At 46.6% G+C, this 23,914-nt stretch overlaps 2 protein-coding genes across 2 annotated transcripts in view; one reads left to right on the top strand and one right to left on the bottom strand.

Annotated features, from left to right (window-relative positions):
• Positions 1-1,782: 1,782 nt before the first annotated feature.
• Positions 1,783-12,208, bottom strand: LOC141092870 (myosin-9-like). Its single transcript, XM_073579180.1, has 4 exons — positions 12,158-12,208; positions 9,640-10,384; positions 7,860-7,920; positions 1,783-1,972 (listed from the first exon to the last, which is right to left on the bottom strand). Exons 1-4 carry the CDS (start codon positions 12,206-12,208, stop codon positions 1,783-1,785), a joined length of 1,047 nt encoding a protein of 348 aa, XP_073435281.1.
• A 7,376-nt stretch (positions 12,209-19,584) lies between these two features.
• STRA6 (signaling receptor and transporter of retinol STRA6) overlaps positions 19,585-23,914 on the top strand; it is a 219,810-nt gene continuing 215,480 nt past the window's right edge. Inside the window, exon 1 of the mRNA XM_073579469.1 lies at positions 19,585-19,641. The gene's annotated coding sequence lies outside the window, so the exon portion shown is untranslated. The remainder of the gene's footprint in view (positions 19,642-23,914) is intronic.

Here is a 23,914-nt window from a genome sequence, read left to right on the forward strand (position 1 = left end):
AAGAAGCTGGGGGCTTCAGAGACAGCACCAGGAAGGGTAAGTATAGCGATACTCACCTGTTCTGCGTCCATGGCTGCTTGCTGCTGTCTGGCACGTCATCTGTCAGTGACGTTCAGACAGCAGAGGACACGGTGACGTGGTTAGTGTGCGCCATTCCCCCTGCAGTCTGAACGTCACTGACAGATGACGTGCCGGTGCCAGACAGCAGCAAGCAGCCATGGACGCAGGACAGGTGAATATCTCAGGTGCCAGCAGTGACAATGGCACCTGGCCCCAGTGATGGAGAGGTGAGTATGTCATTTTTTTATTTTTAAATGCAGCAGCGGCAGCACATGGGGCCATAATCTATGGAACATCTTATGGGGGCAGCATATGGGGGCATAATCTATGGAGCATCTTATGGGGGCAGCATATGGGACCATAATCTATGTTTCATCTTATGGGGGCAGCATATGGGGACATAATCTATGGAGCATCTTATGGGGGCAGCATATGGGGGCATAACCTATGGAGCATCTTATGGGGGCATAATCTATAGAGCATCTTATGGGGACAGCATATGGGGGCATAATCTATGGAGCATCTTATGGGGGCATAATCTATGGAACATCTGCCATAACCTTTATGGAGCAGCATATGGGGCATATTATTCTATAGAGCATCTTATGGGGCCATTATTAACCTTCAAGCAGCATTATATAGGGTGTATTTTGTATGGAGCATCTTATGGGGCCATCATGAACTGTATGGAGCATTATATAGGGCTCCTGATACAATATGGATGTTCAAAAACATTTAACCTACTGATGTCTCAATTAATTTGACTTTTATTGGTATCTATTTTTATTTTTTAAATTCACCAGTAGCTGCTGCATTTTCCACCCTAGGCTTATACTCGAGTCAATAAGTTTTCCCAGTTTTTTGTGGCAAAATTAGAGGGGTCGGCTTATATTCGGGTTGGCTTATACTCGAGTATATACAGTAATAAGAATTGATGTTGTTGGCATTGAAATGGGCACTGTAGGTGTGTTTACTGTCCTCCACTCCCTGCCGACTTTGCTTCCCCATTGACTTGCATTGGGTTTCGTGTTTCAGTCGGACCTCCGACTTTACCCTATAATCGGCCGATTTCATTCGACTCGACTTTTGAGAAAGTCGGGATTCATGAAACCCAACTCGACCCTAAAAAAGCAAAAGTCGCTCATTTCTAGTTTTGTACTGTTATAGGCCAGTGAATTTTGGGCAAGGGGGCCTGTGATGGCAATAGTATAATTTTTAAAAAGGTACCCCCCATTACTGAAACCACATCCTTGTTGGCAAAGACTTGATAACATTTATGAGATTTAGATTTTAATATGCTTTGTGAACAATACAAACATTAGCCAACGGAAAAATATAGAGACCATCTTTAGAAATATTTAATAGCTCTGTGGTAAGAATACAATTTTGATTTTTCAATCTGTAGGCATAAATGTTCTTCAAAACATGAACAAAGTTTTAGATATACCTAGTATAAAACCTTAAGAATTATGTTTGAAAACTACTGTATTGCCACGTTGCTTTTAGAAATTATAAGGGTTACTGCCCGATGGACCATACAAGGTCGAAGGATCAAACATGGCAGCTGGATCATTGCCAAAAGAAACAGGAGCCTGAAAAGTGGGTGCGATAGTACATGATGGCCAAACAGGGGCTGCTGCTGGTATAGGGTCTGGCTGTTTAGTTTGGGGGCGTAGACTGAAAATTATTGTTGTTTTGGTCAGCAATTTTCTGGAGGTTATTTTACAGATAAGTCAGAATATTTATCAGCTCTGGCATGCCCACTTCTCCCATACCGGGTATCTCCTGCCCTACAGGTGGGTGTCCTTGTTCCGCCATCAAATTATCCTCCCTTTCGACATCTTCTAATATAGAGGTGAATATGTCATCAGAAATATCCTGATCCTCCGCTCTCTGAATTTTGGGGACCTTTCTGGGACATGAAGACCAGAATGGATGGTTTTGAAAACGTAGAGCCAGTAAAAGATGAGGATGTTCATCCTCAAGACCTGGCCCCCCTAAGGGGCGAAGTTTGGCAGGTATTGGCTGGCATGCTGGAAGTGGAATTATAAAGGCCTCCATGTTGTTGGCATTGATAATTGCATATCTTACTTTGCGGTTGAGCTAGGAATAGAGCCGAATGTAGAACACCGCATCACTGCAGGTCTGGGGGCAGGAGGTACATGCAGGCCAGATGAGATCCACATATTCCCAGACTGATTCCTGAGATATTACGCCTTTATTTGTGATCTTGTTTGGTAATTTCTGACAAAGGTGGGCACTTTATCCCAAAACTTACTTGGCTGTAACTTTGAACGTCTTAATAGAAAACATCTGAATCAAGCCTTTCCATATTTCAGTTTCAGATGAGGTTCTTTAAAGGGGATGTCACAGTGGCAGTGACCCGTTCTGTGGCCCTGGGCGTCCAGTAAGAAATAGAGGATAATTATGTGGTGTTTGGTCGTGAGTATCGCCACCCGTGGTGTTCGGCAATGGGCGGCTGATGCTGCGGTTTTGGTCCACAGGGGCTGATGGTGACACAGCAAAGATGGTTCAGCTCCCCACGGGTAGAGTGAGGCCCCAGGGCAAATATATTTGATTGTTCAGATGGTGGTGGACGTTGGGGTGCAGAGGAAAAGTGAAGGACACAGAGTGGTGCTTTTTTCTTTACCTTTTACTTGAATGTAAATGCAATCTGGGGTACCACATACAGATGATGGATTGATTACGGCTTGCCTGGAGGCATTCAGGGGATCTACCCTGCCAGGTGTGGTTGGGGACCTTCCTTCTGCGCTCTCTTTTTGGATCCCTGCTGCTTGTAGCTAAGCTGCGGCCCTCTCCTGCGTTATGATAGCTAACCTGTATGGCTGACAGTGACAGTGTGAGCCTATATCACGTGCACTGTCTTGTTCACTATCAGACCCGGGCTCTTGGTCTGCTGCCGTGCCTTCAGGTGTTCAGTGTGGCCAAGGAACTTACAGTCCCCTGCACTCCAGATTTGGCTGTCAGGGCGTACAGCTCCTGCCCAGCCAAGGATTCTGGCGTCCCTTTTTATCAGTGCTTCACTCTGGGGTCAGCTATACGCAATTTTAGTTCCCCAGAGCCCTTGTCTCTGCTCCTGTCCCTTCCCTCTCCACAGACCAACTTCAACTGTCTTGTCATGAGGAGTGATGTGTCGTTCATGAACGATCCGATTCAAAGAGCCGGCTCCCCGCTGGGAACGAAATGAGGCGGCTCTGCACTGTGAACGAGCCGGTTCTTTTTCTTTTTTTTTTTTTTTTTCTGGTGCCAGGCAGTGGCAGAGATTTATCTGGGAGGAGGCGGAGCTGTCAGGAGACAGAGAGAAATGTGTGCTGTCTGTGCTGGAGTGAGTGGAAATATTTAAAGTGATATACTCCTCCTAGCTTCAGACATGCATGCATGGCATACTGTATATGGCATGTGACTGTTGAGGGGTTAAACTCAAGTGACAGCAAATTGGTCTCATGTAGACTCTCACATATACTTTAGTATAGTGTACTATTAGTTAAAGTCAGCCGACTCAGCTCAGCATCAACAGCACTGAGTGAGTGAAGAGGATACAGGACAGTCACACAGGACAGGAACCCTACAGGGAGAAGCGTCAGTTCTTGCTGAGGGTAGGGTAAAGCTGGAGTCACACAAAGCGACTTACCAGCGATACTGACACCGATATCAAGGTGTCAGGATCGCTGGTGAGCTGTCACACAGACAGCTTCACCAGCGATCAGCACAGCGATGCTGAGCGCCCGGCATCGCTTGCCGTCCCTGTAAAAAATAGAATTAAAATAAAAAATATTGTTATTCTCACCTTCCGACGTCCCGCGCAGCCATCCCGCCTCTCTCCACGCTCCGGTCCCAGTGATCCTTTGCGAGAATGACCACGAGACGTGACGGTCTTGCGGGAGCGCGAAGTCTCGCGTTCATTCGTGCAAAGGATCATTGGGACCGGAGCGTGGTGAGAGGCGGGATGGCTGCGCGGGACGTCGGAAGGTGAGAATAACAATATTTTTTATTTTGATTCTATTTTTTACAGCTGATCGCTGGTCTCCCGCCTGTCACACGCAGCGATGCGTGCTGGCCAGCAGGAGACCAGCAACCAAAAAATGTCCAGAGGTTTCTTGCAGCGATCAGCGATACCGGCGGGGGGGCCGGTCGCTGATCGCTGTCACACACAGCGATCTCGCTGGTGAGATCGCTGTTACGTCACAAAACTTGTGACTCAGCAGCGATATCGCTAGCGAGATTGCTATGCGTGACTCCCGCTTAAGGGTAAGCAATATAATAAAGTGATTTCAGGCAAGACTGTGCAGAGATCTAGGTCCAGCCCCAATCATTAGGCCATGTGCACACATAATTTTTGGTGCTGCGGATTTGGAAAAATCTGCAGGTAAAAAAGACCTGCGGATTAGCCTGCGGATTAGCCCTGTGGTTTCACATCTCTACAATGGAGGTTTGAAACCGCAGCGGATTCTGCACAAAGAATTGACATGCTGTGGATTTGAACCTGCAGCAAATCCGCGCGGAAAAATCTGCAGCATGTGCACAGCGTTTTTCAGTTTACCATTGAAAACAATGGCACTGTACAACACAGCTAAAGCTGCTGCAGAGCCTGAAACGCTGCGGATCCGCAGCAGAATCTGCACCGTGTGCACATGGCCTTATGGGGTTAAGCTGGTTTCACACTTGCATATTTTGGATGCACACGGATCCGTTTTTGTCTCCATTGACTTTCAGTGGTGACAGATGGGACTTGCGTGTGCATCCAGTTGTCACCGTTTTCCCATGGATCGCTGTGTCTGCATATTTTATCAGATGCACAAAAACGCAACTTATTGCAGTTTTGTGTCATCTGAAAAACACGAGGCGCAGGGAGAGGCACGGATCAGCGGCTACACGTCTGGAATTAACATGGAGCACGGATCCAGGAGAACACGGGTCCGTGTGCAGGGATCCGTGTTGTTGCACTGATGCTCGGAAGTGAGGGATGGGCTGTATGGGACCAGACTGCAGACATAATCTAGACTATGTCTGCATGCTGCTCTGTCATACAGTGATCTTTCCCGCCTCACTAGAAGGGCTTGTGCCCTGTGTTACAGTGTGGTAATGGTAATAAAATGTATTAGGAGCATGTATATGACATGGGGGCACCTGGTTAGGGGCTGCACGAGTGGGGCTGCATTCACACTAGCATTGTGGTACGGTGCGTTGTGATGTGTAGCAATCCTGATGCATCCTGATCCAGATTAGATCTCTATACTTAACATAGGGAGGACGGACCTGCGTTTGCATCAGGATCAGGATGCATCAGGATTTTCCATGTTCTCCCAAAACGCAGCTTGTTGCGAATTTTGGGTGTTAAAAAAAATCTGCAGACATCCTGATATGTGTCAGCAAAAACATATGATTGTCAATGTAGACGTACCTGAATCAGGATGCCTGCGTCCAATCTGCATGTGGATTTCATACTGCGCAGGCTCCGAGCCCCATTTTCTTTTTTTCTTTCACCAGTCTCTCTCTCTACTCTCTCCTCTCCTCTCTCCCTCTATCCTCTGCCCCAGAAGTCAGAATTTCACATTTCCAACCAGATCCTCATTAGGGTGCAGTTCCATGCGTTTGCATCCATTTGCAGAAAAAACACGGATGAGAATAAATCGCGTCCAAGAGGGAATGACTGCAGTAATGAGGGTGCGGACTACTAGTCTGGGGGAATAGACGTCCCGCTGGGCTACTACTGGTTCATTATCAGATCACCAGGGCCGATGTGAAACTATTCTCACTGCACATGACTTTATTACACTGCAGTAATAGGGGGGTCAGGGGGAAGGGTGCCACTAGGGGAACAGAAAGGATCTTTTCAGTGTAATATGGAAACAAAACTGGCCCTAGTCCAAATCAATGTGCAGGCTTCAAATAAGTACACAAGCGAGGTTGTCCATGACTTTAATGCTGGCTGACCTTAAGGCCCTTTTACATTTAGCGATGCACCAGCGATCTGACCAGCGATACGACCCGGTCAGGATCGCTGGTGCATCGCTAAATGATCGCTAGTGAGCTGCCACACAGCAAGATCTCACAGAGATGCAGCAGCGACGCAGCGCACGATACTCACCTTTCACACACAGTGATCCTGACGTCCTCCCGCCCGCCTCCACGCGTCTCTCATCGGCGCCAGCAGGAAGCCTCAGCAGGAGTCTGACGACGAGAAATGGAGCCAGCCGATCTCACGCGATGAGCGACAAACAGCGGGGGGGGGGGGCGGTCGGAGGTAAGTATCACACATAGCAATATCGCTATAACGTCACAAAATCAGTGACGTTTTAGCGATATTGCTATGTGTAAAATCCCCTTTAGAATAGGTCAGCAATGTCTGATCAGTGAGGGTGCGACACCGAGCACCCCTGCCAGGCAGCTGCTCTTAAGAGCCTGTCACACTAAGCGATATCGCTAGCAATATCGCTATAACGTCACTGATTTTGTGACGTTATAGCGATATTGCTAGCGATATCGCTATGTCTGATACTTACCTACAAACCGCTCCCCCGCTGGTTATCACTGATCGCGCGAGAACGTCCAGGACTGTTTCTCGTCGTCAGCTTCCTGCTGGGCTTCCTGTGGAGAGACGAGTGATGAGCGTGGAGCCGGGCGGGAGGACGTCAGGATCGCCTAGTGTGACAGGTAAGTAGCGACCCCGACCCCTGCGATGTCGCTGATGAGATCTGCCTGTGTGGCAGATCACTAGCGACCACTTAGCGATGTACCAGCGATCCTGACCGCGTCATATCGCTGGTCGGGATCGCTGGTACATCGCTAAGTGTGACAGTACCATTAGTGTCTGATTTTACTATTCAGTATGCTTTGCTTACATATTTTGGAGTGTGTGTTGGCACAGTGCTTCCAACATACCTTTTACAGATTATACTCTTATACAGCGCCAACACAGATTGCAGCAGCACTTACTAATCCAGACAGGACATGTACAAAAAGCGCCACAGATTAGAAAGACTTTCTGAGACATGGTAAGACTTTCTGCAACCAAGGAGCCGGTGCCTGATCACAAGAGCTGACAATCTGAGGAGAGAGCAATGCTGAATAACAGTCTACACTGCGTCACTAGATCCTTATATATGTGGAGAATGAGGCCCTCACTTTACAGGCAAAGACCTGGAACGAGGACTGTGGAAAACGGATTAATATAAAAAAAGAGCCGTTAAAAGAGCCAAAAGAGTCGGCTCTTTATGGTGAGCAGAGCCGAATGAGCCGGATCGCCAAAAAGAGCCGAACTTCCCATCACTAGTCATGAGCTCCAACTGCTCTCATTTCAATGACAACTCTCTTTTTTACTCTCTCAACTGTCTTCTTACTGACTCACTAACCCCACCTGCTGGCCATAATTTATAATGAAGCTCCCCTTTCTGGCCTGCAGCAGGAATTGTCATGTACATTGGGTTACCTGGCATGGGGACCCCCCTTCCTGCCTCCAGGCATGACATCACCCCTTAGAGGGAGGCAATGTCACTGTGTCAACCAGACTCTGGGGTGCCACAGATGCGTTCTCACTTTTTATGCCTAAGACATAATTTTCCATGCAATCAACGGTCTCTGCTGCCTGTGAGGATTGTAGCTTCTGTCCACTCTTTTCCTTGGCATTTGTGATTGTTGATTTTATTTTTGCCCATTGGCCCATATTATTCATATCTGAAGGTTTGATTTTTCCCACGCAAATGAGGAAATGGAGGTCCATAAGGTTACATTTTGTGATGAGCACACACATGTCGGCAGCTCTGACATGAAACGGCCACCTGAAACACATGGCTACTTTAGCCCCAACCGTCTCCTCTGATGAGGAAAACGAAACACGTCGGGAGAAGGGGTATCATATTCACCACTTAATGGGAATGGTAGCGTATCGGATTCAAATCCTGCAAACTGGTGAGACCGTTCTTTTTACATGTATGCCGTGAAGTCTTTGTGTCATGATAACAACCTCTAATAAGAAGGAAACAAGCTATTCATTGATATAATGGGATTATATGCTAATCCAACGTTTCTATTGTGACACTAATGAACCACTATGACATTTGTGTATATCTGTGCATTTATGAATTCCCTAGGAACCTGCAGTAAATTTTTAACTGGGGTCCAATTGGGATAAAAAGCTGGTCTGTGTTATAAATTTACTAATTTTTTGTCAGTGTACTGAACATAAGCAAGGGCTATGCCAAATGAGTGGATAGACCCATTTATATGCTTGAAAAAAATACCATGAGATGGATTGATCCTGATATTGTGCATTATAGTATTAGATATTGGGCATCTTGGCATTACATATTCGGTTATGTATTGTATCACTGACTAAAGGCCTGGTGGGCAATCTGCAATAGTTTGTTTTAGGGTACCATTGTTGCATGTCCATCTGGACCCAATACTTGATAGGCAGTAATGCTACACAATTACATTAGGATATAGTGTCTGTCACAAGAGTATATGATAAGACAGACATCTCCGGTAAAGACTGAGTGAACCAATGATTTTATTACACCAGCTTTTCTTTTTTGTTTGTCATCTGTTTTGAGCACCTTGTACTTTACATATAGGATTTTATATTTTGTGAAATAAAAGTTATATCTTAATCCCTTAATCCAATTGCTACCAGGAACAGTTAGGGAAAACTTGGCATGGTCACAGCTCTTTTTTCCAAACATCTTCACATTAGAGCACTTCTGTATTGGAATTCAGGAATACAAGTAGCAGTTAGTTTTAACATTACTTACCTATAGATACTGGTCAAGGATATTGTCATGATTATCCATAGTAGTCTATGGCTTAAGCTTCAGTTTTTCAAGAACGGCTGAATATACATATGTTTGCTGTTTATAGTGTAGTGCGAATATACAAATGGCTCTTTTGAATCCATATTGAAATATACAGAATGCATTCAGCCACACCCACCGGATCACATGGCTATGACCTCATCACAGGTCCTACAACCATTCACACACATATACTTTACTATGGTGTTCTAGACACACACCCCTAGGTGGGTTTGTAGGTGATTGATCCCACCCGTCTCACCAATCACCTGAAGGCTTCTCCCTAACACATTGGAATGAAACATCAGCACATAATCAAGCCTTCATCCCAAGGCCACCCACCTTGGGATACATAACGGTCATTAAGGACTCTGCTCCTGTTACCACTCTGGACATGGCTATCCGTCCGTCCTGAAACACCCACACAGTGCCCCCTAGTGGACACAGTGGTTACTACACCACATACCTCCCCCCTCTGTTCAAGCTTGTGGGGTTGAACACATGACATCATGCACGGATTTCGAGACCGGGCACCCATGTCACCTTGCCCAACAGGTCGATAGAACGTCTTCATCTTTTTTGTCTGTCATATGGCCTCATCTCTACGTTAGGCCTCCCCCGCCCCCAGCGGTCAGAATATCGGTCTTGATCTTTGGCCCTCCAGTCACAGAGTCTGTCTGTGTCATCAGACACTGTTTAGTCCCCACACTTCTACAATGCGCTTTGTCAACTCCTTTTCTGCCTATGCATCTTGTAACAAATGGTACATCACCACGTCTAAGTTTGCTTTTCAGTGCATTAACCTCATGGTTCATTGCACATGTTGTCTCTGTAGCATCTTCCAGTTCACGCTGAAATTTATGGAGCAATGCATTGGCACGTTGAGCCTCTTTCTCCGCTTCTTCCACCTGGCGCTTCAGCTGTTTCAGCTGAACATTGTTTTTCTCCGCCTGGCCTTTGTACTGCTCAGAATTCCGCCTTTCATCATTCATTTGCATTAGTACATCCTTCAGTTTTTTCTCTGTACGACATACTTGTTTGCTTGCAGATTGTCGCTCTTTAGTTTCAGCATCAAGCTGTTCCTCCAGTTGTGCAACCTTTGCTTTTAACTCATTATTCTGGCGATCTAATTGCTGATGGGCATTCTCGTTCTTCTGAGCATTACTACGTTCTGCATTCAGATCAGCATTCATCTGGTCAACCTGAAGTGTGGTCTTTCTCAGCCTGTTATTGGCTAATTCAACATTGCCTTGTTCTTCCTCTAATTCTTCATCAAGCTGTGCAATGTGAGAATCTAAACACCTCTTTTCTTCCAAAGCCAGAGCACCTTTACCACTGTTGTTGGCAATTATATCGGCCAGTTCATCTCTTTCCTGCTGTGCTTGCCTTTTAGCACGTTCTGCAGCAGCAAGCTCCTCCTGCATATGAATCATCTCTGCTTCCATACTTTTCAGTTTCTTCTTGTCTTCACTCTGTTCCTCACTCAGGACTGGCCGCTGTAAGTCTTTGTCCCACTTCTCCCGCAGAAGACCTCTTACAGTTTCTATGAGTACTCCTACCTCTTCTCTGAGGGACTTATTCAGACCTTGCCACGATGCCAGGTGATCTTTGAGCTCGGAGACTTCCTTCTCTAGCTCTTCTAGTCTGTGCTCCCTTTCTCTCTCAGATCCACAGTCACCCCCAGAGATTGAATAATAAAGTAACTTGGCACTCAACTGAATGATCCTTTTCAAGACAAGGTTTTTATTTGGCAGTCACAATAAAGACGTTTCGGCCTACAATTGGCCTTCGTCAGTCTGCTGTAGTTTATACAAAACAATATATAAGAGGCAAAATCAAAATATATCCTCATAAATAGTACAGTGTCATGAGATATACATTTACAATTTATATGTCCAGTCCTGCAGAATAACTCAAAGATACATAAAAATCGAAACACGTTACCCCTGTGATGATACATAAAGAGAACCAGGTAGGAGAAAAAGAGAGATATTAATGAGAAATGGCGTCCTACCTGACTGCTGTATATAATGAGAGTAGAATGAAAGACTGTAAGTTCCTATAATGAAAAAGGAAGTGATTCAAGATTGTCCAATCAGATGAACAAAATATTAAAGTGCAGTGCTGGAGAAATCATACCTTTTATGAGGCAGTGGTTTGGAAGCTACTGCAATATCCCACTGTCTATGAGGTGTATAGTGCTCTATTAGATGGAGTATAAAATGGGTGAATAAATAATTGGTGATAATTCATTAGAGAAAAGGAATGACGAATAAAAAATAGATATACACCTGGTAAATCAAGGAGAAATTAATATTGGTCATGAAGATTGAATCTCTGAGGCTCTGTGCCTGTAGGAATATATGCCTAAGATAAAATGGAGATTCATAGATATATCATACGGATGTTGGTGACAGATAAATATGGAATTATGTATGGTATCATGTGGGGATTAATACCTGGTTAGTACAGTTTAATGCCTGTTGTTGCTTTATCAGGCTTGTATTGGAAGAGCCGGTTTCATGCAGCACTGGGAACGAGAATGGTGGCCAGTAAAAGTACTGGGAGGTAAAAATTGCCTCTTATATATTGTTTTGTATAAACTACCATAGACTGACGAAGGCCAATTGTAGGCCGAAACGTCGTTATTGTGACTGCCAAATAAAAACCTTGTCTTGAAAAGGATCATTCAGTTGAGTGCCAACTTACTTTATTATTCATTTTGGTCTGGGTAACCTACTTGTGCACCCTGTAGTAGTGCCACGCTATACTTTACACCCCCAGAGATTGAGTCACCCCGATCATCCGAGTGAACCCTCCAGTTACCCTCTGACCGTGTGTCCGCTCCAGTCGTCTCATCTCTCTGCCCACCATCCGTCATGTCACGAGACGTCAGGTCGGTAAGTTGGCAGATGTACCCCTTCTTCCGGTCACTTCTACATCAGACCTGTCCACTTTAGGAGGCGTCACCGTCTAAATGTCTGCTATCCCAACATTAGAAATGTCTCCATCCCCCTGCCTTAAATCAAACAAAACAAAGTCCCAGCCCATCTCAAAGGCATACACTAAGTCTGGTGGTATACCGCCACCTTGGCACTCAATGCCTCCAGACCCCTCAAACATTAATCTGTCCACCACATAGTTCACAGTGATCCCATGTTTGCAGTGAACCTAGACTATTTTCTCGGTCAGACAGAAAATGAGAGGAGTTCCTGTCAGAGTCTCACCTGACTCTTTGAGTCCAACCATCCAGAGACTCCTTCCCGGTGCAACATCGCGGTGCACACCTGCGGCCCGTCGTTACCCGGAAAGAATGTCCCACATTCTGAAAAAGTCATACACACACACTGCGGTTCCCCAGACATGTCCACTGAGGTAACCAGTGCAGCCCTTTTCTGGACCACCCTGATTTGGGTCGCCACCCCCCTCTGGGACTCCACCCTTTTTTGGGTTACCACTAGTGATGAGCATTCCGATACTGCAAATATCGGGTATCGGCCGATATTCGCTGTATCTGAATTCCGATACCGAGTACCGATATTTTTACAATATTGGATACCGGAATCGGAAGTTCCCATAATGCAGCGAGCCAGTGTTGTGGCTGTGATTGGCTGCTGAAATGATGTCATCATGATGCATGGTCTGTGCGCATCATGATGCGCGGTCTGTGCGGGCCTGCTGGGGCCTGTATGGGCCTCTTGGGGGTCTATGTGGGCCTCTCGGTGGTCTGTGCGGGCCTGCCGGGGGTCTGTGCGGGCCTGCCGGGGCCTGTACGGGCCTCCCGGGAGTCTGTGCGGGCCTGCCGGAGGTCTGTGTGGGCCTGCCGGGGCCTGTACGGGCCTCTCGGGGGTCTATGCGGGCCTGCCGGGGGTCTGTGCGGGCTGCCGGGGGTCTGTGCGGGCCTGCCGGGGGTTGTGTGTGTGTGCAGGCATCGTCCGATGGGACATGTAGTATGTATGTAGTATGTATGTAGTATGTATGTAGTATGCATGTTTTTTTTGTTTTTTTTTACATTCAACACATTAGCCGGATGATGGGACTACTACTGTCCCATCATTGGCTAATGTGTCAATCACTGTCATTGTAGCAGGCATCCCCCGATGGGACTTGTAGTCCCATCGGACGATGCCAGCACACACACACAACTCCCGGCAGGCCCGCACAGACCCCCGAGAGGCCCGCATAGACCCCCGAGAGGCCCGTACAGACCCCGGCAGGCCCGCACAGACCCCCGGCAGGACCGCACAGACCCCTGAGAGGCCCGTACAGGCCCCAGCAGGCCAGCACAGACCCCCGAGAGGCCCACATAGACCCCTGAGAGGCCCGTACAGGCCCCGGCAGGCCCGCACAGACCCCCAGCAGGCCCGCACAGACCCCCAAGAGGTCTGTACAGACCCCGCCCGCACACACAGACACGCACAGTGTCCGCCCACGCACCGCCCACACTCTTCCCCCCTCCCGAACTGGATGTGCAAGGAAAGAAAGGGTTTTTTTTAATTCCGATATTTCTGTCCCATAGACTTGCATGGACTTCCGGTATCGGAATCAGCGATACCCGATACTTTTTGGGTATCGGTCCGATCCGATATTTCTTAATATCGGATGGTATCGCTCAACACTAGTTACCACCCCGATTTGGGTCACTGCCCCCCTATGGGACTCCACCCCTTTTTGAGTTACCACCCCGATTTCATGATTTCCCCATATCCCTTCTACAGGTCTCCTTAGACCACAGTTCACACAAAACAGTTTGTCTCTTGGGCCCATACTGGCCCTTTAAGTACGATACCACACAAGTTCTTGCTGGCACACCACAGCTCCTGCTGTCACCAATCTCCGACACCTCTGGCTGCCGCTCACACACAGCTGCTGGTGTCACCTTTGTAACCCCGCCGAGTTACATCAAGCCGCTTGTCACCTTCTTGACCCCACTGAGCCACCACAGGCTGACTTGAAAGGGAAAAGAAAAAAAAAAAAACACACACAACACAAAACTCACGTGTCCTGTCTGTGTGCTATTCAGGACGTCCGTCTCCTCCTGAGACCGTCCAACACACAGGGTGCACCGGGTGCTATTCAGGGAGCTGACCCTCCTCCCTGGGTTTCCCAACACACCGGCCTCACCAGGTCCAGGGGCTCAGCGGGTGCTATTCAGGACATCTGTCTCCGCCTGAGACTGTCCAACACTCATGCCTCACCTAGTCCAAGGTCACAGCACGTGCTCCAGGGATCCGATTCTTCTCCCAGAACCTCCCAACACTGATCCTCCATGACCTTTGCACACTGAACCCTCCAGGTTCACAGTCTTTCTCACTGAGCCCAGTCAGTACAACATGGACACCTGTTGTGAACTCATTTTCTGCTCCACCAGTTGAGAGTTCTCTTTCTGTTCAACCTCTGGTGGTGACAGGAGGTATTGAGGTTGGTTTAATTGGTAGTGATCTGCCACCTGATGATGAGGATAACGATTGGATCTCTGGAGTATCAGACTGGATATAAGGTCTTGGACTTCAGCTCTGTTCCAGTCTTCTCAGTTTTTTTTCTAATGTTCACATTTGCTTTTGTTGGTCTATTCAGTTGTTTGTGTGGTCAGCCAGCCCCGGCAGGGGCTGTGCTGAATTTCCACTCTTATTTATCTGTATTTGCCAATTTGACTTTTTTGTCCCTTATTAGATTTGCCTCTTTTTGCTCTGTCTCAGAATATTTCAGAGTGCTGATATAGAGGGAGAAGTCAAGTGACTTCAGGGTTAATTTTGCTATCAGACGTGTTGGACATTATTTTTGTAGGGTTTTTGGCAGATTGCAGACAGTGTCTTTCCTTTCCTGTCCTTTCTAGTTAGTTTGTCCCCATCATTTGCTCAGCCTATTTTCCTGCCTGTGTTTGTGTTTTCATCTTGTTTCACCGTCAATACATGTGTGGGGGCTGTCTTTCCTTTGGGGTCTGCTCTGGGGCAGTTAGTTTTCCCCTTTTCTTGCTTTAGGATTATGTAGTCCTCCGGTTGTGACGAGGCGTCAGATTCATCGTAGGTACGCTCCATGACTGCTGCTAGTTGTGTGTTAGGATCAGGGATCTGCAATCTGCATAGTTACCAACCTCTCTGGTTTTCTGAGACTTAGCTTGTGTTGTTTTTTCTCCTTGGTGACCCATTCATAACAGACACCTGTCCGTTACCTGTGACGGCCACACAGGTTCTCAGGTACCTCTTATCCACAGAAGCACCCTATAGCAATCCACAGTCTCTTTCTCTGACCCCGGTCAGCATATCACACGGTTTTCACGACCATCACCTGCCGGCCACACAGGTTCTCTACCGCAGAGGTGTCCTATAAATCTCTTCCACTGACCCCAGTCAGCATATCACATGGTTTTCAAAACCGTCCGCCCTCCTGGCTCAGCGTTGCCAGCACTGCAACATGTGCTTTTGGAAACCGTTGCTGTTAGCAACCGAGTTTTGCAGTCCTCGTCCGTTGCCCCTAGCAACAAGGCTACAACTCTGCCCTTTGCATTCTCCACCAATTGTAAGGTAGCGCTTGTTATTCAGGTAGGGGATACTCGCTAGGCAGCTGACAAATCAGGTCCGGCACAGGTTTCTCAACATAATTCAGTCCATTCTGTTTATTATGCAACATAAACCATCAACAGCAACATAAACTTCATATCAGATCAGCATAGCGTCCATGACAGAGCTCCGCTCTGTTAACCCTGTGGTCACACAGGCTTTGCTATGTCCGGTACGCAGGCTATCTAGCCTCACAGTTATATCCCCTGTCCGGGTTACCTTCTCATAGCTGCTTCTCAGTCCTGACATTCATTCCCTCTCCTGAGAACTCTCAGACATGCGCAGCCACGATACACAGCGTCTCCACGTGCATTCAGGAATGCAGACACATCTTCATCAGCACGTCAGCCAGACGAGACCTTCCATACGGACCAACCGGGTCCAAGTATTCACTCATGTGACCTACCCTGGCCACCTCATATGGTCCATAGCCATGCCCACCGGATCACATGGCTATGACCTCATCACAGGTCCTACAACCATTCACACACATATACTTTACTATGGCATTCTAGACACACGCCCTAGGTGGGTTTGTAGGTGATTGATACCACCCGTCTCACCAATCACCTGAAGGCTTCTCCCTAATGCATTGGAACGAAACATCAGCATATAATCAAGCCTTCTTCCCAAGGCCATCCACCTTGGGATACATAACGGTCATTTAGGACTCTGCTCCTGTTACCACTCTGGACATGGCTATCCGTCCATCCTGGGACACCCACACAGCGCCCCCTAGCGGACACAGTGGTCACTACATCACACCGTATAAATGCACCTGCTCTGTGATAGTCTCAGGGTTCTGTTTGAAGCAAAGAGAGCATCATGAAGAGCAAGGAACACAACAGGCAGGTCCATGATACAGTTGTGGAGAAGTTTAAAGCCGGATTTGGATACAACATGATTTTCAAAACTTAAAACATCTCAAGGAGCACAGTGCAAGCGATCATAGTGAAATGGAGGGAGTATCATACCACTTCAAATCTACCAAGACCCGGATGTCCCTCTAAACTTTCATCTCAAACAAGGAGAAGACTGATTAGAGATGCAGCCAAGAGGCCCATGATCACTCTGGATGAACTGCAGAGATCTGCAGCTGAGGTGGGACAGTCTGTCCATAGGACAACAATAATAATAATCTTTATTTTTATATAGCGCTAACATATTCCGCAGCGCTTTACAATTTGCACACATTTTCATCACTGTCCCCGATGGGGCGCACAATCTAAATTCCCTATCAGTATGTCTTTGGAGTGTGGGAGGAAACCGGAGTGCCCGGAGGAAACCCACGCAAACACGGGGAGAACATACAAACTCCTTGCAGATGTTGTCCTTGGTGGGATTCGAACCCAGGACCCCAGCGCTGCAAGGCTGCAGTGCTGACCACTGAGCCACCGTGCTGCCCCAGTCGTACACTCGTACACTGTACAGTGTACAGTCGTACAGTCGTACACTGCATAAATCTGGCCTTTATGGAAGAGTGGCAAGAAGAAAGCCATTTCTCAAAGATATCCATAAAAAGTGTCATTTAAAGTTTGCAACAAGCCACCTGGGAGATACACCAAACATGTGGAAGAAGGTGCTCTGGTCAAATGAAACCAAAATCAAACTTTTGGCAACAATGCCAAACGATATGTTTGGCATAAAGTCAACACAGCTCATCACCCTGAACACACCACCCCCACTGTCAAAACGTGGTGGCAGCATCATGGTTTGGGCCTGCTTTTCTTCAGCAGGGACAGGCAAGATGGTTAAAATTGATGGGAAGATGGATAGAGCCAAATACAGGACTATTCTTGACGAAAACCTGTTGGAGTCTGCAAAAGACCTGAGACTCGGACGGAGATTTGTCTTCCAACAAGACAATGATCCAAAACATAAAACTAAATCTACAATGGAATGGTTCACAAATAAACGTATCCAGGTGTTAGAATAGCCAAGTCAAAGTCCATACCTGAATCCAATTGAGAATCTGTGGAAAGAGCTGAAAACTGCTGTTCACAAACGATCTCCATCAAACCTCACTGAGGTCGAGCAGTTTGCCAAGGAAGAATGGGCAAGAATTTCAGTCTCTCGATGTACAAAACTAATAGAGACATACCCCAAGTGACTTGCAGCTGTAATCGCAGCAAAAGGTGGAGCAACAAAGTATTAATTTAAAGGGGCCGAATAATATTGCACGCCCCACTTTTCAGTTTTTGAATTTCCACAAAAATTTAAAATAACCAATATATTTCATTCAACTTCACAATTGTGTCCCACTTGTTGTTGTTTCTTCACCAAAAATTTACATTAGGTATCTTTATGTTTGAAGCATGATATGTGGGAAAAGGTTGAAAAGTTCCAGGGGGTCGATTACTTTTGCAAGGCACTGTATCTCTGTTTCATCTGACCTTGAAAGCTGGCCACTTGAAGGGCTGGGTGAAACTTGAGTTACTACATAGTGTAAAACACTATATAAGACCAGAGAAACATGACAAAGACAGATGCCAAAACTGGGGTACATGTACAGTGTGTTCATACCTGCATAATTGGGGGCGCACATGCAGTGTATTGAATCTCCCAGGGGTTCTCTGTCTTGATGTTGCTTCTCTGTTATTCCAGACGGATGATGTTTAAAAGCCTCTTGGTGATGATGTAAGTATACTCTATGCAGATAATCTTTATATATATATACTTAATCATTAGATGTATTTAATCTCTATATGTACTTAATCTTTGTATATTAAAATATACAAAAGTGTATGCACTCATACTATTCAATCATAGTATACCTTTAATTTTGTACTTTGAAATAAAAAAGCATTATATTGCAAGTATTAGCCATCTTTAAAGCCGTATCTGAACCTTAGGCTGGAGTCACACACAACGAATAAAAAATCGGTCCGATTTTAACGGTACAAAATCGCACAAAGATTTCTTGTCCAGGGATCCGTCTGTCATCCCATTTTCCAGCGATGAACCGATTTTATTCGCATCTAAGCATCAAATTGACATCCAATGCCAATGCCTGATGCTCTTTCCTGTTGACCTGGAGAAGTCTTGCGATTTAATCGCAAGTCACATGTGTGGTGCGTTTTCAATGCGATTTTTAATCGCATCCATAGACTTGCATTGTCGAATCCGATCCGAAAATCGGTGACAATCGCAGCATGCTGCGATTGTCTCGGTCCGAGGAACGGATGCGATAAAAAAACGCATGATGGGAGCTGCCCCATAGAATAACATTGGGATGAATGCAATGCGATTTTTTATCGCATTGCATTCGTCCGATTTAATCGCTAGTGTGACTCCAGCCTTAGTGTTAAAAATTTGGCAAATAAATTAGCCAAATTATCCAGTAAATAATTCTGCAAAGAGGGAACCATCATACCATTAAAAAATACGAAAAGTTGATTGTCCTTCAATGTAGTGCATCCTGCTCTCAACATATTTTTGGGATTTCATTAACATTTGAAAACCAAGAAAGGGTTTGACAGCTTGAGGTTTCATGGTACACTCCTTTTTTTTTTTTTTTATAACTAACAGTCTCCTGTCTCCAATCACGTCATTCAGACTGCATTGTTGGTTATTCTCAAAAGCTTAACTGACAACATACACGATTTTGTGTCACACTAGTAAACTTTATAGTCGTGCAAGGATTTAAAGTAATCTGTTTCACTCGCTTTTGGACTAATTGGTGAGATTTTTGTCAGCCACAACTCTGATGTGCTGAGTCTTTCATTTTTTTTCCTTGCAGTCAGTTCTCCTTAACTCTGTGTGATTTTCTATGTGATTTTTAATTTCAACATTGAGAAATGTAATTGGAAGGGGAAGAACGCACTATTCTGACATTTCAAAATTATCTTTTGTAACTGTTAGACATCGGGTTCTTATCGCTGCACAGCAGGAATCCCAAGCCTTGCATTCAGCAGTCTCCCATTCTTCTCCAGCCGCAGAGGCAGCTGCTCAGCAGACTTGTCGATCCCAGCACTCTGCTCAGACCAGCTCTGTGGGTTTGGTTGCTGCTGTCACCTCTGGTCCAGCTATAGCAACGCATGCTGGTCAGCAGCGAGCTACTCCAGGGACTAAGTCCTCCTTTCGGTGCACTGAGCATGCCCGTGGGACGATCTCTTATTGGAGATCGGAGGTCACATGTTCAGGTCCTTCTCCAGCTCGAATTGGACCATCAGGAAGGTCAGGAGGGTCCCGGAAGTACGCTGTTATAAAAGGTTCACATGGCCGCTCAACCATGCGCTAATATAGACAAAGATTAGACCATGTGGAGTGAGTGTTGTATGCATGTATGAATATCTCTGGTGAATGACTCATTAAGAAATCCCTACCCTTGGTACACATGTGTTGTGCAGCCTAGCCTGTTAAGCGCCCAGGTCTAGGTGTAGGTAGAGACAGAGACTGGATCAGTGTCCACCGGTGGCTCTACACACCATGGTGCACATGCTCGACACTACACCATAGTCAGCGTCTATAGTGGTGTCCGCAAGTGCGACGCCACGTGCTTAGAAGGTCTAGAGGGACTCTGACCCGTGTCCTTGGGGCAGAGTTCTATGACTGCATTCTGTGCACCCCCTTGCCAAGCTCTGTGAGTTCTAACAGACTCCGGCATTTAAGTTCCACGGTACGTAACAGAGTCCGCTCCTGTTCACAACGGGTGACGTTAACCCGCGTGTGACCTTTTGTATACCACTATATTCATCCGCCATTACTAAGCAGAAGTTTACCACCTCTGCACAGTGGACTCCGGGCTACGAACGCACCTTACTATTATTTTATTATTTGGTGCATTCCGCCAGCCCTAACATTATATTAGCACCAGGGTCTGGCTTGTAATGGCAGATGAGCAGTGACTACAGTGGTACATCCAGCAGCTGGAGGGAAAGTTGGCGGCTCTTGAGCGCACATCCACAGCCGTGGATGTTACTGCAGTAGCTGCTCAGGCTGCTAGCATGGCTGTAGCCACTTTGTCCACTGCCACCCCTGTTTCGACATTATCCCGCCTCCCGCTACCAGATAAGTTTTCATTTAAGTTCCACGGTACTATGGCTCTGTGACGTAACAGAGTCCGCTCCTGTTCACAACGGGTGACGTTAACCCGTGTGCATGACGATCGTGCGGTGCAGAGTGCTTCACAGTTTGAGCACTCTGAAACAGGTCTTTTTGGGACCTCGAGTCACCCACGATACAGCGCTCCAACTGCTGGCATCTACACAGGGTTCATTCATGGTCAGCCATTTTGCTGTCCATTTCTGGACTCTTGCTTCCGAGCTGGAGTGGCCGGATAAAGTCCTCATTCCAGTGTTTTGGAGGGGGCTGGCTGACCATGTAAAGGACGCTCTGGCCACTAGGGAGAATCCTGCCACACTGGAGGAGCTAATAGCGGTTTCTACCTGCATCGACCTTCGCTTTAACGAGCGAAGGTTGGAGCGAGCCCAGTGTAGGCAGAGGTTTCGGCTGGCTCCCACCTTCGCCAAACCTCTGAAATCTCCAGCCCAGATGTCCGAGCCACAGGAGGCCATGGAGGTGTCTCGAGCGGGATCTAAGTCCCGGACCGCTCGTACACGCATGGTCTGTCGTATCTGCCGGCAGTCAGGACATCTTGCCTCTATAGGTCCTCAGCGAGCGAGGGAACGTCTGCGCTTAGTGACCTTAGGAGCTGGTTCACTAGACGCAGCGACGACATCCTCTAAGCTCACCTTTAGGGGGACAATCGGTATTGGCCCATCCACCCAGGTGGTAGAGCTTTGTGTGGATTCCGGGGCGGAGGGCAATTTTATGTCTTCTGCCTTCGCCCGACAGCACGCAATTCCACTGGTGATGCTCGCCAAGCCAGTGACCATACGGGTGATAAATGGGTCGACATTACCCTCACAGATAACACATCAGACCATCCCGTTTGCTCTATCCATGTCTCCATCCCATCAGGAGATCATCTCTCTGCTAGTCATTCCCGAGGGAATTGATGAGGTTCTCTTAGGGATGCCATGGCTATGCTATCACTCCCCTCATATAGAGTGGTTTTCAGGGAGAATTCTGGGATGGAGTAAATCCTGTGAGGGTAGATGTCAGAGAGAGTGCCTTCAGGTTGCTACTACAGAGGTACCCGCAGATATTTCCTCTCTCCTCAAACACTATTGGCCTTATGCGGACGTGTTCTCCAAGAAGGCTGCGGAGACTCTTCCGCCTCACCATCTCTATGACTGTCCTATTGACTTCTTGCCTGGTGCTGAGCCTCCCCGGGGTCGGGCTTATTCTCTCTCCCGGAGACAGAGGCAATGTCTCAGTACATCCAGGAGAATCTGGCAAGAAGATTTATTAGGAAGTCAGTGTCACCTGCAGTCAATACCTGGATAAGAATGAAGTGATCAAACAGAGTCAGCATGGGTTTGTAACTAATAAGTCATGTCAGACTAACTTAATTTCCTTCTATGACGGTATCACTGATTGGGTGGATCAAGGAAATGCTGTAGATATAGTATATCTTGACTTCAGCAAAGCATTTGACAAAGTCTCTCATACAATCCTTATTGAAAAAATGACTAAGTATGGAATGGACAAGGCAACTGTTAGGTGGATTCATAGCTGGCTTAGTGATCGGACCCAAAGAGTGGTCGTAAATGGCTGCACATCCAGTTGGAAGAATGTCTCAAGTGGGGTACCACAGGGCTCTGTCCTGGGCCCTGTATTGTTCAACATCTTTATCAACGATTTAGATGAAGGAATTGAGGGTAAACTGATTAAATTTGCTGATGACACAAAGCTAGGAGGGATAGCTAATACTAGAGAAGAGAGAGAGAGGATTCAAAAAGATTTAAATAAACTGGAGAAGTGGGCAGTAACTAACAGAATGGTTTTTAACAGGGAGAAATGCAAAGTACTACATCTGGGCAATAAAAATGAAAAAAGCATATATAGAATGGGAGGAATAGGGCTAAGTGACAGCACATGTGAAAAAGACTTGGGTATACTAATAGATCACAGACTGAATATGAGTCAACAGTGTGATGCAGCAGCAAAAAAGGCAAATGCAGTTCTAGGATGTATTAACAGAAGCATACAGTCTAGATCACGTGAAGTCATTATTTCCCTCTACTCCTCTTTGGTCAGACCTCATCTGGAATATTGTGTCCAGTTTTGGGCACCACATTTTAAAAAAGACATCAACAAACTGGAGCAAGTTCAGAAAAGAGCGACCAGAATGGTGACCGGTCTGCAAACCCTGTCTTATGAGGAAAGGTTGCAGGATTTGGGAATGTTTAGTTTGCAAAAGAGAAGACTGAGAGGAGACTTAATTGCTGTCTACAAATATCTAAAGGGCTGTCACATTGTAGAAGGCTCAACTTTATTCTCATTTGCACAAGGAAAGACTAGAAGCAATGGGATGAAACTGAATGGGAGGAGACACAGATTAGATATTAGAAAAAACTTTTTGACAGTTAGAGTGATCAATGAGTGGAACAGGCTGCCACGAGAAGTGGTGAGTTCTCCTTCAATGGAAGTCTTCAAACAGAGGCTGGACAGACATCTGACTGGGATGATTTAGCGAATCCTGCTTTGAGCAGGGGGTTGGACCAGATGGCCCAGGAGGTCCCTTCCAACTCTACGATTCTATGATTCTATGATTCTATGATTCTATGGTTCTTCTTCGTACAGAAGAACGGGGAGCTACGTCCATGCATAGGTTACAGGGGTCTTAACGCCATTGCCGTTAAGAACAAGTACCCTCTGCCCCTGATATCGGAGCTTTTCGATAGGTTGCGGGGAGCAAAGATTTTTACTAAGCTTAATCTGTGGGGTGCCTACAATCTTATACGCATCCGTGAGGGGGACGAATGGAAGACTGCATTTAACACCAGGGATGGGCACTATGAATAACTGGTGATGCCCTTCGGGCTTTGTAATGCTCCGACCATCTTCCAAGACTTTGTGAATGACTTCTTCTGGGAGATGCTAACCACCTCAGTTGTAGTCTATTTGGATGATATTCTCATCAACTCTCCAGATATGGACTTCCACCGGAGAGATGTTTGCAAAGTCTTCAACCTCCTATGGCAAACTCCCTCTACGCTAAGTTGGAGAAGTGTGTGTTGGAGCAGGAGTCCTTGCCTTTCCTGGGCTATATCATCTCTGCCCAGGGATTGGCCATGGATCCTGCCAAGCTACAGGTGGTGATGGATTGGCAGGAGCTTCATTCCCTTAAAGCGGTACAGCATTTTTTGGGGTTTATCAACTACTACCGCCAATTCATTCCCCACTTCTCAACCTTGGTAGCTCCCTTGGTTGCCCTCACCAAGAAGAGAGCACATCCTAAATTGTGGTCGGAGGAGGTCTCCAAGGCTTTCCTCTCTATTAAGTCTCACCGCTAGCGCTCCCATTTTACATTACCCCGATGTGGATAAACTATTTATTATGGAGGTGAATGCCTCATCCATCGGTGCTGGAGCAGTCCTGTTACAAAAGGATGCTCAAAGTCGGAAGGGGGACAGG

This window comes from Dendrobates tinctorius, unplaced genomic scaffold, assembly GCF_039654945.1.
Source record: "Dendrobates tinctorius isolate UK_male_01 unplaced genomic scaffold, ASM3965494v1 ptg000062l, whole genome shotgun sequence".
Taxonomy (NCBI): domain Eukaryota; kingdom Metazoa; phylum Chordata; class Amphibia; order Anura; family Dendrobatidae; genus Dendrobates; species Dendrobates tinctorius.